This window comes from Glossina fuscipes, unplaced genomic scaffold (genome assembly GCF_014805625.2).
Source record: "Glossina fuscipes isolate IAEA_lab_2018 unplaced genomic scaffold, Yale_Gfus_2 0, whole genome shotgun sequence".
NCBI lineage: Eukaryota > Metazoa > Arthropoda > Insecta > Diptera > Glossinidae > Glossina > Glossina fuscipes.
In genome coordinates this window covers 18,106,659-18,126,153 of record NW_023998414.1, presented here as the reverse complement: position 1 = coordinate 18,126,153, position 19,495 = coordinate 18,106,659, and the positions used below count along the sequence as shown (strand labels likewise).

The following is a 19,495-nucleotide window of genomic DNA, read 5'->3' as shown; positions in this document are numbered from 1 at the left end:
CAATGTCGCATTTCGATAAACCCTGTACGTATTTGCCATAGTCTGCTATGTATGCAACTCGCTTGATTTTTTGCTCCTAATATGAACTTGTCAGTGGACCCCTTAGGGATCGGGCGTCGTTTAAGCGTTTAAGGACAACAGAAACAACATACCCCTGACGTACCTGTGGCACCTTACTTCAAAAAGAAACTTTTAAAATTTTCAGTTTTTTTTCCGCTTATCAGTTGCAAAAGGCGTTGTTATTGACGAACGACGTCTATTTTCAGCGAATTGATCGGATATACGCCAAGCTGTTGACATAAATCTTCATTTTAAAATTTTTGAGTGCGCAGTAGTAAACGAACAAAAATGTTACGACTAGAAACGATAGCATAACCTATACAAGTATGGAACATGTGCTGTCAGTGTTTATTCGGTCCTGTCAGAATTCTTTAAAATTGCAAAATGAGATGAAAATGATGCCTAAAAAAATTATTCAAATTCAACTCTTACTTGCGTAAATTAAATATTCATTAGAATTTACTTCAATCGGCCATAAAATATTGCATCTCCACTTCAGAGAGATATGGCCAAGAGACCAAATCGTAAAAATTCTTCTCCTTTGACATCATTTTAAAATTTACAAGATTTGTTTATGAGCAAAAAGACAGATACATTTTTATTGTTCCATACCCACCACTGTAAGATGGAGATATATTCGTTTTATTGTTTGTCCATAATATATGTAACACTCAAAAAGAAGCTTCAGGCACCCTATAAAGTATATATATTATTGATCAACGTGAAATTTCGTGTTCATTTCATGAGATTTCCTTTAATCATTTCAAATGGTGTAACCTCGATCGAGTAGCGTCTGTGCTTGTGAAAGTGGTCACGTTTAAACTCAGCCAGTTATCTGTTTAACCATTTCAGCTGGCAACGCAGAGTTGCCATAATGCTTATCGGACCTGCTTTAGTTACGCTCTTAACATTTCACTTTTCAAAAAAAAAATCAAATTTAGTCACAACATGACATTCAGTCCTTTTTTCTCTTATTGTATATTTACACTCTTGTGAAAATTTGTATATATTTACTTAGAGGGGAGAAATACAACAGTCTCGTATTGACAACAAATGACTTTTTCGCCGTTTTCTATGTCGGATGAAAAGTCGATACCAAATTTCACCGAAAAAATTTGTGATCTACGGAGCGCAAGTCACGAAGGACATACGTCAGCGATTAGTTTCCAATATTAATTAAATGTTTCTTTCATAATGCTTGACTAAGCCAGATTTGCTTTTATTAGGGGAACATTGCTATCAATTCACAAATCGATCCCTACTCTAATGCTCACTTTTTTTCCATCATGAACAGTGTAACCGAAATGAAACTGTTCAACACTAGAGAGTTATGCAGAACATTTCTTTTTTTTTTTTTTTTTTTGGATCTGGCTCTTCAGATACTTCACTTATTGATCATGCTTTATATGAGAAAATAATTTCCAATTTCACGAGTGAATAGTTGCACACAATTGACCTCAACTTATATTTACTCATTCATTTTGACCTTTCTAAGACTTTCAACATAAGCCATTGGAGTAGGCTGGCGCAAGGATAAGACAAATTTTAATTTACTGCCAATCATTTTTACGAAATCCATAAAGCGTAATCATGGCTTTTAATAATTTGCAATGAAAAAATTAATACACTTTCAGTCACCGACAACATAGCCATACAGACACCTGAACGCATATGTATTTAATTACCAGCTTTTCGCATAAAAAAAAAAAAATACACGCATAATGTTGACATTAAGTAGCAGTAAATCTATTACCAAAACGAAGAAAGCAAAAATGAAAACAAGTGAAAATGTTATACTCATCTAAGAGTGAATCTTCAATAAGCAGTGCATTAAATCCATTGACCGTTACCTGCATTCGTATAAATTGTGTGCGTGTCAGTAAGGGGATCGCTACGCCAGACGAGGACCATTTTTACGTAAAATGCGCATATAATAGATACGTAAGCATGCGTCAAAATAAAATATTGGACTTAACAAGGGAAGGTGGATTCAATCAAATCATCCTGCACAACGAAAAACATTTCCTATATAAATATTAACTATTTATACAAACGTAGATTATTGCAAACTCTTCAGTTTTTCGCTCACATTGATGAATTTCTATTATGGACTGAAAGGAGAGGTTTATCGACCCAACTATGTCTATGACTTTGAATTTCACAAACTTAAGTCACACTATATATACGTGGGCAATCTGTAGCACGATCTTAAAGATTAATTGTACTTGCCTCTGCCCATGCTCCTAGCCTCTAGGCCCCAGCTTCTTTCGTTCGGCACAAGCGGTCTCTACAGATTCTGCAGATGGTCTCATATTCACACATATAAAATAGAATGGAACGTTTCACCCATCTCTTGGCGAAATCGTTTTAAGTGAGACTTTTTAACATCGACCTATTGCTTATTACACAGCCATCCAACGAGGATGCAATCGATTTATCAAATATTTACATCCCACAGAAATGTTGAGAGACGTTGGCTACCTCTAAAACTTCTGAGTGACTTACGGCTGAGTAGTCATTATTTACACAGAAGGTGTTTTTAGAGTTAATTCACCGAAGCATTTCATCTCAAATCATTGTCAATTACATTCCATCTAATGATTACGTTCAACTTATGAACATATGGTCTCTATTGATTGATTGCTTACGTTGGTGGATAACAGAAGGTATGAAGGAAAATTGAAAAATGAAAAGAGAAAAAATCATTAATAGCTTAAGGAGAAACAACACTCATGTTTTCCTGTCTGTCTGCCTCTGTAAATTCACCTAAATAACATACGTTCTATGCGTAACGTTGTCATAAAATCATTTTACTTGCTTTGCTCTCTTTATTGACCACTGTTCGCTACTGGCACAGCAATGCCAGATAGTCGACCAATAACCTGGCACAGGCTCATTGTAAGCCCTTTTACTTCCACGTAATTTCTCAGGCACTAAACTTACGATTCTTTTATTGCTTTCTGTTTGAAAATTTTTTAATTGATTTTCTTCTTTGATTTTCATCGGAAATCACGTAAATATCCGGCCGAAATCGCTCAAATACGTTCAATGTAAATAAAATGTTAATCAATCAAAGCACTTATGATCTGTCGGAAATATCATAATGTACCACCAATACACACATTTGCATATATATTCCGAGTTTTGCCAACCAAGTGAAGATATATATTCTTTTTAGGCTTTATCTAGCAATATATGACGATTATTTATATCGGATATTAATCTATATAATCATGATTTTATTAATCATATCTCTCGCTCCTCTCATCATTTTCTTTCTTTCAACCAGCCACTCAGGCGATGTGCCTTATATGTGTGGACGATGATCAGGAAGGGTTAGAAGATGGGAAGAGGAGTGAAAAGAGGGAGTAACGTTTGAGTGAACGTTTGTCTTGAAAATCGGAAAAAATCACTGCTGACAGGATGCTCCAAAAACGCAAAGGACAATATGGTTAAGGAATGCCGTGCGCGTGAAACCTGAACAATTGTAATCCAAGCGTAGCAGTCATGCGTAGATATTATACAACAATTATGTGTTGTGCGTATATTATGAAGAAATCTTATGCTCTCTATTGGAACCCCTTAGATAAATACACAATGTGTATCAAAAATCGCACAATTTGTTGATGTCGCCTACCAGCCTTCCAGGCTGAAGGCTACCCTGTCCTCACATTTTATTCTTAACTGCCTCTATCAAAAATTTGCGTGCACGTGCGTGCTTGTGAGTGTACATGGTGTGTGCGCGCACAATTTTATATCAACATCTCCTAGAGACGCTGTCTAAGCTATTGTAAGACGTAAGCTTTTTACGTCGCCGGACAAGCTGAATGTTCTTAATCTGGTTTAAGCTTGCCTTTGGGATAGTAAAGTGTTACTGTATTAAATCAATGCAAGCAAACAACAACGTGTTTTTCTCTATCAATTCCTTATAAAAAATTCTTCTCTCCTTTTATTGCAAATACAGATTATCCTAATAACAACTGGTCCAGTGTTAGCCTATGCTACGCTACAAACGTTGTTCTTTTGCCTTGTAGTCAAACATTCGCGGTAACCGATTATATAACATGAAAAAGCTAAACTTCCAACTTCCACAGTTTCGTTCCAATTATTCACTTTTCTCTTATTTATATTAACCTCTATTGCTTCTTATCAAAATCCAATTCTTACGCCAAGCAATATTATTTCTGAACATTATTAAGACAACATTATTAACCATAGAATTGTAACGTAAACGTCTACGTTCACTTGTCCCTTTATATTAAATATGCAGTGCTCTAACTTGGAAGCGCTGCTTAAAATTGCATGCTTAAGCAATCCAGCTGGATTAAATGTTTTACCACATTCCTTAATTCTTATCATGTTAGGTGCGAATTTAACTAAATGTGGCACCGAATAGTGGAAAAACGAGAGACGAAATGCACACGAACATTTTAAAATTTGGAATATAGATAGTTTTCTTTACTTACTACAAACTCAATCTGAGTTTACGCATAAAATCAGAGTTTTTTGGCCTAATTTTTCGAGGAATTGATTAACTTTCTATATGAGGGAATGACAAGAACGACGATCGGACATTATTATTGGATTGTCTTGAAATGGTTCGGGAATGAGGAGAACGTTTAATTCAACAAGGTTTCAAACAAGAAGGTTACAAACGCAAAGATGAAATTAACATGTTACACTTCCCAAAGATGATGGCAATGATTACAATGCCAAACTTTCAAAATATAATCTTTGACAAGCAGTAGCAATTGTGAAAGTGTTAATAGTATGCGCGACAAACGCGTTTCAATTAAGTAAATAAAAAAACAAATGATGACATGTTGAACGCATAACGTGTGCACAATGATAATTCGTATGCGTGCACGCCTTTCACGTAATATTTGTGAAAACAAGCAACTCATGGAAATCGATTTAAGATAATTTCTTCTCAGCTTTATCAAGCAACAAAGGCTTACTTGTCGTAGTATATACATATATTTTTCATCAGACCATAGAAAGCTTTAAAAATTTATTAAAACTTTTTTAGAAGAGAAAATTTTACCATATGTGGAACAGACTCCACCATAACACATGTATATGCATCTTAGATAAATTCGTTTTTTTTTTTTTTTTTTTTTAAAGTGGGTTTCCGTAAGAAAGAGATTTTTTTCAAAATTTCGAACTTTCGCAATTGAGTTCGTATCCAATTCTACTCAGGGAACGTCCGCAAATAAAATACGATCGATAGAATGCGATCAGGAAGACGTAAAGAAAGAAAGAGATAGAGAATGACCGTAATGACCTAGTGGATGTGTGCCCAAACCGGGAAATCTTACGCCTTTACGGACTGACCACTTGCTATAGCTGACGACTAAATATGCTCTCTCGCACTGAAATTTCAATCAGCGGATATTAAATATCTGTTGTTATTATTATTGTTGTTATTGTAACTAACTTGGCCAGAGAAATAACCTTCTAAGGCTAACGGCTTTATAGAAAACTCGACAGCATTGAGTTGACTGTCGAAATTTCTTGCTCACTCATCCATTTCGATGTACAGGTTCCAGGAAAACATGTTCTTTTTCAATTTTCATATCTCTAATGAGAGAATCGGGCTTCCGGGAAAACGCATAACAAAACGAGTGAGCATAAAACAAAAAATTTTCATAAATATTTTTGTGCACTCGATCGGTCAATTGAGACATTCGCAAATCATAGAACGTTCATGGATATGGGTTCTCGTAAAATGTAGGCCTTCATATGGTAATGAGAAATAATTTCTGATAAGCGGAAAAAAATTGCAGTAAGTATTTAATAATCCGCCTTGCTCAACTAGAACGTTTTAACTCAGTTTATGAATACGCGAAACTTGAACTTGAGGCAACGAGCATAATTTTCTTTCCGTCTAATAGGCAACAGATCGCCGGATAAGGCAGGACTGACTAGGCCAAGTGTACGCGTTAGTAACAGAACTAACTGTTTTTAGTATCTCCATATCATTTGATAAAGAGTTAGTTGTGAGCTGAAAGATATTTTACGACTTATGGTTTAATATGAGAGAATAATTCGATTCACGGGCTCATATTGCTTAAATGGTGTGGTGTAAGGTGCTCCGCATGAGATCATTTTAATTCTTGATAATTACATAAACTCAGAGACGGCGTATATTATGCAAGCAAACAGAGATAAGAAGTGTACGGCATGGCATGACTTCCGACAATCGAACGTTTAACAAATATCTAGAAAATTCTCTATAATCCTTAGTATAGTGACTAGCAGCTTATCGCCAGCTTATAACGTCTGTTTGTTATTTCATATGCTTATGTTTGTTGCTGCTTCTATTGCTACTACTACTACTACTACTACTGCTGCAACTGCTACGTGCAAAGGCTGAAAAAAAGTTGAACTTTTCCTCTGCCACTTTTTTCTTTTTTTTTTGACGTTGTCACAGAAGACTGGAAGCGAATATACGGAAAAAGCTAACACTGAAGAATGACAAAAAAGAATAAAAACTTGAAAAAAAAAAGAACAAGTTAAGGAAATTACTAACTTCCTTGATACCCAACAGTAAACCGCATGCAGTAAGCTGATGAAGCCTGATAGTGATTAAAATGATATAAAGCAGCCAGAGGTTACCGAATACCATTAAAACGAGAAAAAAATACAAAAAAATAAAAAAAGCCAAAAGAGAAACGAAACTTAAATAAACAAAGTTTTAAAACGTTTTTACATGTAGTTGAATATATTTAATTTTGGAAAAAAAGAATTTTTTTTCTTTTCATGAAAGAAAAAACATCCAAAGACATTTTAAGCTGTGAAAACAATTTAATATAACGCTGTACAGCACTGTGCAAATCAACTTAATTTTGACGTTCGCTTGTAATTTAATGAAGACATCGTGCACAAAGTGAATTTGTAACACGACTGAGTGCCGCCTTTCCTCATTCGACTCCGTTTTATTATAAATAAAAGTTGACACAATTCGTATAAGATATCCTTGAACTCTTCAATAAGATTTGCTTAAACTCATCCTATGCACGAACTCGAAGTGAATGTAAACACTGTGGCAAATGACTACAATGATCTCAATGGTTGTGCTATCATCTTGTGTAAGCAAGCATTGAATTTAGAAAAATATAGGGAGGAACGGGTAAGATACCAATGTTATGCCTATCAAACATTCCATGAAAAAATTCTCAAGGCCTTCGCCTGGCACGAAATTTTATTGATATATGAAAAGCGTGCGGACCTGAGGGTCGGAGCAGATCAAACGAGTCCTATTTATCGAAGAAATGTCCTACTACGAGAAGCCGCACAATATTTTGCCTTGAGCTATCATTTTTTACGATTTGATGATGGTACAAGAGATAACATAATAAAAGTCGAGCGAAACGGGCAAATGAACAGTACCAAAATCATACCCAGAAGTACACAAGTATCTGTTGACTGCATAGTCACAAATGTTTTGGGAAAGCTTTCCCGTAATAGAAAGCGTAACGTATGGCTCCCAGATAAGCCAAAAAAGAAAACCGTGTTTTTTTTAGATTCCTCGGTGACAATTCCTACTGCTGAGCAACTAAGTCAAGCCTGTTCTGGAGCGGTTACGATTATGAAGAATTCTATTTTGTGAAAAAGGTGAAGGAGAAGTAACGAGAAGACTTGCTGCAGAGTTTGTAGAAAACCTTAGGGTACAATAATGGAGCATCGTCATGACGTGCGCATTGGAAAAGTTTCGAACAGTTGTCACCGACCGGCATCCGCAATGCCGGGAATTATAGTAGTTTGACGCCCAACTATCTAAACGGCTTGTTATCAGCAAATGTGTCATATACCTTTAAAGATTCGCCAGAAGAGATGGTAGCGCTTAAGTAAGCAATTTTAAGGCTTGCGTAGCGATATCATCAAACTACCATTTTCATCGAGCTATTTTCAAAGGCTAGGAGGAAAATAGGAAAATGATAAGAGACTATCGAGAACACAAACTCACAATAGTCAAAGAAAAAAAAAAGAAGAAGACATTTCTGAACAAAATTTTTCATAATAGTTTTATGATTTTACATACAAGTCCATAAAGCGACATTTCAAATTTTAGCTAAAGGAAATTCAATATACACTACTTTAACACTAATAAAAATTACAAGGCGATACTCGCTTACTGGGCAAAATAAGGCGAAAAGTATGCAATTGTTTTGGCATATTCTTAACACCTTGAAATATACCTTTTTTTTTAATGACTTCCATCAAGCGCTTACAAAAGGAAAAGAAAATTACTAAGCGCTTTTTAAACTTTTGTAAACTTGTTAAATACATTTCAAAGTTATTATCAATTTGTAAACTTTTCACTTGTGAACTTTTAATTAAAATATAAATAAATACAAATAAAATAAAAAAAGCAAGGAAAACCAACAGCGATACATAATCAAAATTTTCTAATAAAAATGTTTTTTTAATTCTAAAAGAAAAGAGCAGCACCACTAATGTCCTTTATGGGTTTACAAAAAGCCTTTAGTTACCTTAGCGAAAAAAAAAACATCATTTTTTTATTGTTGCCATGAAATGGAAAAAAAACTTTTGTGTGCTTATCAAACGGTCTACAGACACATCTAATGATCAACTTAGCGCCAGACATCGGCTGACTTTTCTCTTTTTTATGTCTCTTATCTGCTTGACTGACCTCTTTGTTTGATGTCCTTTCCTTACACAAAACGTTGAGTGTTATGATAATAACAACGTTGTTGTAATTGTTGTCACTTTGTCTGTTCTTCGATTCATGAATTTCACTCTAAACTTCATTTACAGTTCGAAAAGAGCACGAGTAAATAAATAAAAATGCAATCATTGGCTATTTCATGGCATTATTATAATGTTGATAATGATTCTGTCAAGTCTAGGCTTAAAGCGGCGGATATTTTCTTTAGTAACTAGTTATTTAGCTTGTAAAAAAAAAAAAAAGTAAAAAAAAGCAAACAAATTCTTGACCTTACGTACATACGTTGGCCTTTTTTTTTTTGTTTTTCTTTCGATTTAAGGCCATTTGTATGTGTAATTGAAGGTCATAAGAGACCTTGAGAATCTTATATAAGAAATCCCTAAAAAGTAGATGTCAATTTGCACTTTTTAATGAAGCCATAAAATATGCTACAAAAAAACAAATTAAATTTATAAAATAAATTAATTAAGTAAGTTAACTCAAATTACTTACGCTACCACAACATTAATTACATTTATTTTTTAAAAGTAACATGTTCTATGACGCATTTGCATAAGTATAGCATAAAAAAAAATAATAATAATAATAATAACAATAATAGAGTGCAATAAAATTGGAATGTTGTTCATGTGCCAAAAATTGTCATTTTGAAGGACATCCCCCGTTTTAATGAAAGCCAGCGCAATCTTAGCATTATTTTATACTGTACTCAACAAAGCAGACAACGATATACTTAAGCTACAACGGATTGCTTACCCAAATGTATGCAATGACTGCGCTTGCACTATACAAAAACATATGCCTTGCAGTTTACTATGTTAATAGCGCAATAGTTTCCATGTTTTCATTTTGAAAACAAGAAAAAGACAAAAAAAAAAAAAAATCAATAAAAATCATTGCAAGGACTTGTGCGAACGCATGTTTGTTATTCGTCATCAGCAGCCAACCCATATAAAACTGAAAATTAAAAAAAAAAAAAAAAAACTGCCCCAGAAAAGAGAACGAACAGCGCCTAAAGTAATGTTACACACATGAATATTTAATATTAAAGAGAAGGAAGATAAGCATTTATTTGTGAAAGGTTTTTAATCCTCATAGACTGCTGCACTTACCTTATCTGAGGGTGTGGTACGCGATTTTTGTGTAATCACGGCCGGAGTTACAATATTGGCATTAGCATTGCCTTGGCCTCCAACGCCATGGTGATGGTGATGATGATGATTTGCTGTAACAGACGCCGAAACAGATTGCGAGCTAGCCGAAGAGCAGCAAGACGAGGACGATGAAGGGCATACCGATACATCGGTATGACGTTTAATGCTGCATGGTGTACAGGAGCTATGCTGAGAATGCGATGAGGTGACGGCAGCGGGCGCATTGCAACCAGTCGACATTGATGTCGATGGCCTTGTAAATTGTTGTTGTTGTTGTTGTTGCTGCTGCTGCTGCTGCTGTTGTTGTTGTTGCTGTTGTTGTTGTTGTTGTTGATGTTGTTGCTGTTGATGTTGATGTTGATGAGAATACAAGGCCGATGACGACGACGATGAAGATGATGAAGACGAATTGTGTTGTTGATGGTGTGCTGGATATGAATTACCAAAAGAATTAAGAGGCTGATGTACCGCTGCAGCTGTGGATGCTGCACCCGAAACCGATGGAGATGAGGATGTGGAAGAGGAAGGAGTTAATAAAGAATGTGTAGATTGATGGTTAGATTGATTAATTGAAGTAGTAATAGTTGTATGATGTGAATTATGATTATTAGCATTCGATATCATATTGTCGGTTAATGGATTAAAGGAAGCCTTCGATAATATAGGTGATATGGGCGATGTGGATGTGGTGGAAAAGGAAGAGTTATGATTACGTTTATTTTGCCGATTGCTTTCAGTTTTTGGACTGGTAGTATTTGCGGTTATTGTTGTTGTTTGTGTGTAAGGATTATTATAAGAGCTGGCACTAATAACAACAGCCGTAGTAGTATGTTGTGGCTGTTGTTGTTGTTGTTGTTGCTGCTGCTGTTGAGGATGATGACGCTGTTGCTGTTGCTGTTGTAATACGCTACGTTGGCGATAATGCTGCTGAGGTTGTTGAAAATGTAATGGACCCGTCGGAGAAGTTGGCGTTTCTATGGACGAAGCTCTCGACATAATGCGTTTATTCGCGCAATGAATTCTTTTTTTTTCTTTCCTTTCCTTTTTTTTTGTTTTTTTTATTTTAATTAAAAACTAATTTTGTTATTCCGCGATTCGTTTCTTTAACTTTGTATTTTTCTATTTTGTATATTTAATAACAATTCTATTTAAAATTCTTTGAAAAATCATATAAAGAAATGAAAATTAAAACAATTAAATTTCGATGGTTGCTTCATTTTAATATAGTTATGAGAAAATTATAAGGGATTGTACTTTAACACACCGATTACATGAGTAATCCACCGAAGCGAATAAAAAATACTAGAATTTTTATTACGGATGACGATCTTATACTTCCAAACTTCCGCCTTGCTCTCAATAATTTTTTTTCCTTCTTATGCACCTGAACGTGGAAACCTCTCTTAACGAGATTCGCAAAATAGAGAGATGTTTTGACAATAAGCAAATTCGCCGCCTTACAAAAGCAATTTGATGTTTTTGAACACAATTTCTTTCAACGTAATATTTAGGAATAGCGTAAAGGAATACGCGTCGGCGACATTATCAAGTACTGCGCACATATCTTTCATCAATCTGAATAATGAAATTCAGTTAATTCTTGCTGTTTGTCTGTCCGAAAAAGCAACAAAACCGGTGTCAAATTCTTTTGAGAGAGAGAGAGAGAGAGAGAGAGAGAGAGAGAGAGAGCAAACTTGAGATCTTTCAATTACATTGCAGGCATAGAAATAGCCATCGACTCGCGATCAGCGTAAACAGTGGAATCGATTTGATCATATGTGTCTGTCCGTCTATTACCATTTGAAGTCACAATTAGACGGCCCTTATAGCCTACATATATGCTTAAAGCAAACTTGAGCTAATTATCTCCTTTTGTTCTGTGTCATTCTTCTGAATTTTAAATCTCATCTAATTAAATTAAGAGTTCGTCTCTACATTTACACACAAACTGCATATAGTAGTAAGTGAAAGTAGTATTCGTTGTGAGTTGCACAGTCGATGGTTACGCCTTACTTATTTCTTCTCATATTATCGAAACTAAAAGCAAAAAGTGTCTAACCACCAAACCATCCGTATTTAATCTATAGCAAAAGAAACAAATGTTATTTTTCACAAAAAATAAAATTAATTAAAAAAAATTTTAACATTTTTTAAACATTGTGTGTCGAGCGAGTGGATCTTCATTCTTTAAATGGCTCATACATGCATGCGCGCACCAGAACTAGTAGTGAAAATTTGAAAATTCAGTTCAAACGGTTTAAATCTTTGCGTACCAAAATCATATATATAACGAGGCACGGATCACCATCAAACATCCAATACCATCCCGCTGTCATTCATGAAACGACTTCTTAAAATAAGACGTTATATGGGAAGTAAGTAGTCGAAAAATTGACCCGATCCGAACCATTTTCAATATCTCAAAAATTGCAGGTCTGCAGGTTGGTTAAGAAGAAAAGCAAGAAAACAAGACAGATAGACGGATAGACAATCTCAAATGCATTTAGAAAGTAATTCTTAATGCATTGGTATCACAAGAGGTGAGGCTACCACAAGTCATTCTGAATGCATCCGCACAAACGTGCATCACAACAAGTGATGTAGGTTGTAAAGAAACTGTTTATACGCACGTATCCTGCTCCTGTTCGTAGCTTCCATCCGCTTGCAGGAATTTAAAAAGAAATGTAGCAAACATTCACCACTTTTCGGTACCGTCAAGTCCAAGCGGACATACGGACATTGAATTCAATATATTGCGCTTTCAAAAAACCCAATGTGATAAATACACTTCTGGTTAGCTAAGCGATAAGATATTCATTGCACAAAGTTATGCAAACGTTTTTCTTTTCTTTTTTTTTTTTTTTTCATTATTAAATGAGTAGAAAACAAATGTTACTTAAGCAAATAACAAATAACTTTTAATTCTTTTTCTTTTTGTTTTTGTTTTTTGTATGTACAAGTTTACATAATAGATTGTCCGCAGACTCACACGTACAGAGCCATACATGCTCTTTCTTAGCCGATATATGCGAAGACATATAAATAAATATAGCATGGATTTGATTTTCAGTGCAGTTTGATGGCACTGTTCGTCATTTGCAACAGCCACCCTTAATATTTTACATGGTGTACGGTGATTGTTTAATAATTTTCTTCAATTTTTTGTCTTTTTTTTTTTTTTTTTTTTTTTTTTTAAGTATTTACACGTAAACAAAATTTGTAGTGAAACACATGTGTAGAAAATTTATTTAAAATTCTAATCAATCAATTCTCGAGCGAAATTTATTAAAATTATTACTTAAAGGAGATAAAAACACATATAAGACGGTCCGGTAGACACCCTGCACCACTTCGTCTAATTAATGAGACTATATTTATGTAAGTGCGTAATTCTGATGAAAGCGCTAGAAGTGGAAGATATTCGAAATTGACCAACGTGGTCTAGCTCTAGCAAACTTCACCCACTTGTCAAAGATTTCACTATTTTCCAGTTGCTTTCGTCATAGCAAGCAACAAATTAGAAAGAGTCGTCAGAGAAAAATTTGCTTTCCTGAGAGCCCCTATATAGAGTGCGGTCGGAAAAAGAGATCTATATGATCCGAACCTCCTATGTTTCATTTACTAGCGAGAAATTTTCATCATAAAATATAAAAAAATAGATCTTTTCGGTATACAACGATTTAGAATGCGTAGGAGGGGTTTTATGGTAAGTGCCGCAAAAAATTGTCTCAACCTATCCGATCGGTTTTCGCAGCAATTTAGAACGCCGCGATACTATTACAAAGCAATTTTGGTCGCGAAACTATAAAATTTACAATAGTTTCTCTTCTAATCACTTATCAAAATAAGGCGTTGAATGGGTCAATGGTCGAAAAGGAGGGCAGATCCAAAACATTTTGAATAGAGTTCATCCTTGGGCCAAAACAGGCCGGTGTATAAAGTTTCATTGCGACATATAATTTGAACACAAAGACACATGAACAGACATCGGGCGGACAGACGGAAATATAAGCTTACGTCAATTCAGAAAATAATTCTAAATCGATCGGTATAATAAAAGTTGGGTCCTTCTCAATTTCTTTGCATTACGCACGCCCGCACAAGTGAGATAGAGTATAATTAAAGGCAAACTAATAGAAGGAAAGCCTTTACCTGTTATCAAGAGCCGGGTTTTATCTTCGACAAACCCCTTTTCTAACATTCAGAATGAAGAAATTAATTTATAGCATTCTTAGTTGTATACATGTTTGTCATAAATTAAAAAAAATACATTTTTTTTTTAACATGACCAATCACGCAGGAGATGTGATATCCATCCGCGTAACACGATGATGGTCGGAAAGCAAGCAAGAAAGAGAAAGACATAGGTCATATGGCCAGCGTAAGAAATGTGCCCAGTTGGTACGTGTTACAACTTCACCAGCTAAGTACTAACTACAGCGACTACCAAAGTAAATTCTATCGCACTTGAGATTTGAACCTGCGAGCAAGTGAATTTCGTGATAGACGACGTCTAGACGTCTAAACAAGAATATCTTCGCATGGAATTCTTCCACCTCGTTTTCACATCGTTTCAAGAGCAGCATTTCATACGATTTTTAACCGGCTACTTCAAGACATTAATAATTAAAATTTTAAATCTGAAATATTTATTTTCCGAAAGCCGCCGTAACAAAAATAGGCGTTTTGATCTTTCCGATAGCCTTGTTATCAAGAGCCTCTCTCAAACAGAAAAAACAGGCTAGAAAGGGGGAGATTGACTTAAGGTCAAAGAACTTCGACTCGTCGGCGAGACATTAATCTCAAAGATCTCTAAATCCTTCATCTGCTAGTCCCTTAATTGATTTTGCTCTAGGGAATGAATTGAAATTTTTTCAACTGATCACAGTTCCTCTCCTTCAAGGTTTGACTTTTTAAGATGCAGTTGCAAATGTCTTATTATATCCATCGCGAATGCAAACAAGTAAGAAAATTATGTTGAAAGAAATGAAAATATATTTATGTTATGTTTCGATACTCTATAAGGTTCGGAGAGTGTGACGGAGCGAAAACCCCAATTGTTCTACTTTTGAAAATAAAGGTACTCTTCCAGAATATGCGTGTACGTGGACCCACTTGGAAAACTTAAAGGTCAATACCTCTGTTATGTTGTTCAGGCCAGGAAACTGGTTACCACAAGCAGACAGACAGATGTGCTTAAATCGATTCAGAATTTCATACTTTGGTGCTTGTCAAGAGAATGTGCACTTTGTAGGGTCGTAGAAGAATTCGCTCAGGTCTTGCAAACATTTTGACAAAATGAATAAATACATATAGGCCCATAGGTCGGTGGTGGATATGGGAAAAAAAGGTTTTATTATATCATCTATGAAATTATAACAATTTCAATAAGTTCAAACAGATTTAACACAAAACAAAAACAGCAACAACGCCAGGAGATTTCTTTATAAGCTGCATGCACACAAATGCGAAACATTTGAAAAGTCAAAGGTGGGGCATTGATTTCGTTTTTGTTTTCTTATTTTTGTTTTTTTTTTTTTGTTTTTTTTTTATCTAAATTTATAAGGTGAAAACATAGACGAAAATGGACACATGCACGCATATGGCTATATATATGCATATAATAAACACAACACAAATGATTAATTTTAATTACTAAACATTACGGAACTAAATAGATTCCAATAAGAATGCTTTGCATTTACTTTACGAAAACTCATAAACAAAACGCATTAGCCTTTGCGAGAGCAGAGCAAGAGAGCGAAGATATAATAAATTTTTTAAAATTTTCAATTTTTTTTTTTTTTTGCTTTTGCAGATTCTCTTTTGGCCCACAACACAATCGATTTTTTGTTGTTGCAACCAAAATTTAACAAAACATAAACAAAAACATACATAGACCGAAAAACTACAAACACAACCAAACGGTCCGAAGAAATATAAAGGAGAAAAATTTTTTCAATTTTAAAAACCTTGGCAAATAAAATTAAATATATGTACATAGATATATGCATATATAAATGTATATATTGACATGTACATATATGTATATATTGACTAGCATATAAACGGATATTCGGTACACTCGATAATACGCAACAGACACATACGCTTTTTATATACTATTATTATTATTATTATTATTTTTTATTTACATTGGAGGAGGATCTTGTTCATAAGTTTAGTGTTTACTTATTTATTGCATCGGCTTAAACAAACTTTCACAACACTTCACGCTAATCTTAATTCAATATTTTTATGATTAAATAATAATTTATTTAAATTTTCTCCCGACTGTTTCTTAATTTCACTTTATTGCAAGTTTACCTTTTCTTGCATTGCTTTTTTGACACAATGAATTAGAATTTATTTTTATTTGCGAAATTTTTCTTCTGGTCTTCTATTTCGGTCCTCACATAATGCAACACAGATACATCAACACACCGTCGTCATAGTAGATAAGCGATTGGTAGAGAAATAATAAAAACCAGTTTTAATGTTTGCTGGCATTTGTTTTTGTATTGATTTTTTTACAAACTTATTACGTTTACGTATTTATTTTTATATCCCTTTCGAGAAATTTTTTCTTTCTACAACATTTCTTAAATTTAGTCAATATTTTATTATTCATTTATCTGTTTCTTCTCTTATTATTTGACTTTTCTATTTGTTACACATTTTACATTTTTGCAGAGAGAAATTAATCTTCCGCACCCGTCACTAACTCATTTCTCCACAAAAAATTTCTTTTGCTTCTTTTCTGTGAGAAGAATGATTTTCATTTTTGTTAATATAATGCGTAAACAAAACTTCGTCAACACCGATTCAGAGCTTTCACACTTTAATTAGTTAAGTTTTACACATTATCTACTATATTTTAACTTTATTTTATAATTTTAAAAAATACCAACAACACCTCTGCCTTTCTTGAAATTCACGCACACACTAAAAAAAAATAGAAAATGTTTGGATTTATATCGTAAAAGTGGTAGCTCTACTTCAGTGACAAGTAAAACAATCAAAAAAATCTCCTCGAAGAGCAAAATTTTCCTTTTAGCTTTGACTGAGAATAAAATTCTATTCTGAGAGTAAAGTCGACTTTGCTTTGCTTTTATGAGAACCATTTTTGACTTTTTGAGAATAAAAGAGTGAAATTTGCTTTGATTTGTGAGAAAAAATTGACTTTAAAATATCTAAAATATGTTTAGATTTTATTCATGTAAGCAATTCTTAAAAAGTGGTGATTCTCTCTCTATACTTTTTATCTTTTTAAGGCAGGAGTAAAATAAAATTTTACAATCACAATGCCACCAAACCACAATGCTGCCCATGTTATTACAGAAATCTCTGAGAGTACAACATAATTGCCTGGAATTCACTGGAGAAATTAATTTTTCGTAAAGAAACAGAGATGCTAAATTTGTTAAGCTTTCTGCGTGTTGTAAAGCTAGTATCGTGTATTCTTTTGTTTGTAAAGCAAGTGTAGTGTGTTTTTTGTTTAAAGCTGGTACAGTATGGGTTCTTTGTTGCAAAGCTAGTATCGCGTTTGATTATTGTTGTAAAGCTAGTATCGCGTTTAGTTAATGCTATAAAGCTGCACAAATATTGCTGTAAAGTTCGTACCCTGCGTGTTTGTTGTTGTAAATAATACAGAGTGTTTAATATTGGAAAGCTCTTACCGTGTGTGGTTGTTGTTGCAAATTCTAATTTTTGTTTACATATGCTATGCACGTGCGATTGTTTACATTTCAAAAGTAAAGATATGCATTTTGTTTCTGTGCCGTGTGTTTTTTGTTGTCTTTATATATTTATTTTTTTTTTATTAATATTTGCAAAATTCCCTTTTTTTTTTTAATCGTAAAACATAAAACGTAAAACAGAAACATAAGGGATGTACAATTAGATCACTTATCACTGTTGGTGGATAATTCGAATTTATTTATGCAACGTATAGACTATTTTTGGTTCCGTCTATCAGTCGCGTATTTTATATCAACATTGACAGAGTGTAAAATATATTCAATTCTGTTAATAGCAGTATTAGTATCTAATGTTTCTTTATTTTTAATTAATAAATCTATGTTTTCATTGATTCGCCAATTCCCAAGAATAAGAATAATTCATGCTCCTGATAATCCATTAGAATAGATTAATACGTGGCCAGGTACTTGCATTTCTTTACAAATCATCTATAAGGATATGAAATTCATAAAAGTCACTCAACAGCAACTCGTAAATGCCGGCGGTAATATGCATTATTTAACAGATTATTCCATTTAAAAAGCTGCCTTAACAGATTGTTCCGTTTAAAGAGCTGCAATTTAACAGATTATTCCATTTAAAATGCTGGCGGCTTTGGAAATTAAACGATCTGGCCATTTAAATTGTTAGTTGGGTATTCAACCATTTTGGCAATTTTTTTATTCATTATAAGCGACTCTGTGCTTTGCCTTTTAACAGGGAAATTCGTTTCTCTTAAAGCGCTAGCATCAAAAAAAACTCTACTGCACTTAAGATAAAAAATAAATTATACTTTGAAAAACCAAACTAATTTGCGAAAAAAACACATTAAGTGTTCACTCTATACATAATTCGGTAAATTCCACCCATGTATCCATATAATCGTCATAATCCAACTGAAATGTGGAAAATATAATGCGAAAAGCCAGCAACTACTAGAAAGATTTGCCGACGGCTTTTGTTAATTTGGTCCGTTAGATAATGTTAAGTTGTTGTTTTGCCGACGGCTTTTGTTAATTTGGTCCCTTATTTTACAGAGTTGGACCCTTCTGGTCTGTTAAGTTGCTCGTTTAACATAGCTGATTGGCGTTAACATTTAAGTTGTTAATTGTTAAGTTGGGCTTTTAACCATTTATATATATTATAAGCGACTCTGTGCTTTGCCTTTCAACAGGGAATTTAGCGAGGGCGTTGTTTAAAAATTATGACGGTTTAATTCTAAGCTAACTTGTTAAATACAAGAAATTTTAAATGTTCGATATTAACCTTTGACACATTCACTTAGGTAAAAATCTTCACACTTTCAAGCATGCATGACATTGAGAATCTATGACTAAGAAAATAGGATTACGATCATTTAAAGTCTCTGAAGGGCTAGTCAGCAAACATTGTACGAATATATGTGTACTAGTTATACATTTTAACTCACCTCTCTCCATAGGTATTATGCATGCACTGGCACGACATTGAGTTAAAAGTCGATACTCTTGCCACTCAGGCGGATAACTTGTAAAATTAAACAATCTAAACATCTAGAGGATATGATAGAAGAGCAAAAGCGACTAAGTCAAGGAGGAAGGATCGGAAACAACCAGGAAACCATTAAAACCATTAAAAAGAATAACAATTTCTTTTATATATATATAAATATATTTTTATATAAATTAATAAAGTATTTTAAATGTATAATAAAGCTATTATATAAATAAAGCTATTTATTTTATTTATATTTAAATATAAATTATATAAATTAATATACAGCAACAGGAAATGTCAGTGTGAAAAAGTATTTGTTGCTATAAGCTCCAACTAGACGATGGTTATATTATATATTTATATTTAAAATAAT

At 33.8% G+C, this 19,495-nt stretch overlaps 1 protein-coding gene across 5 annotated transcripts in view; it reads right to left on the bottom strand.

Moving 5' to 3' along the window:
• LOC119631785 (probable serine/threonine-protein kinase DDB_G0267686) overlaps positions 1 to 16,454 on the bottom strand; it is a 141,236-nt gene extending 124,782 nt beyond the window's left edge. The window contains exons 1-2 of one of the 5 annotated variants that reach the window (XM_038024304.1): positions 16,017 to 16,454; positions 9,865 to 11,062 (exon numbers count right to left, since the gene is read on the bottom strand). In XM_038024304.1, the coding sequence (XP_037880232.1) occupies positions 9,865 to 10,902 (1,038 nt within the window). In that variant the 5' untranslated portion in view covers positions 10,903 to 11,062; positions 16,017 to 16,454. Of the gene's footprint in view, positions 1 to 9,864; positions 11,552 to 16,016 lie in introns of all 5 variants that reach the window. The other 4 variants (XM_038024312.1, XM_038024290.1, XM_038024298.1 and 1 more) reach the window with 4 other exon arrangements.
• Positions 16,455 to 19,495: the final 3,041 nt, after the last annotated feature.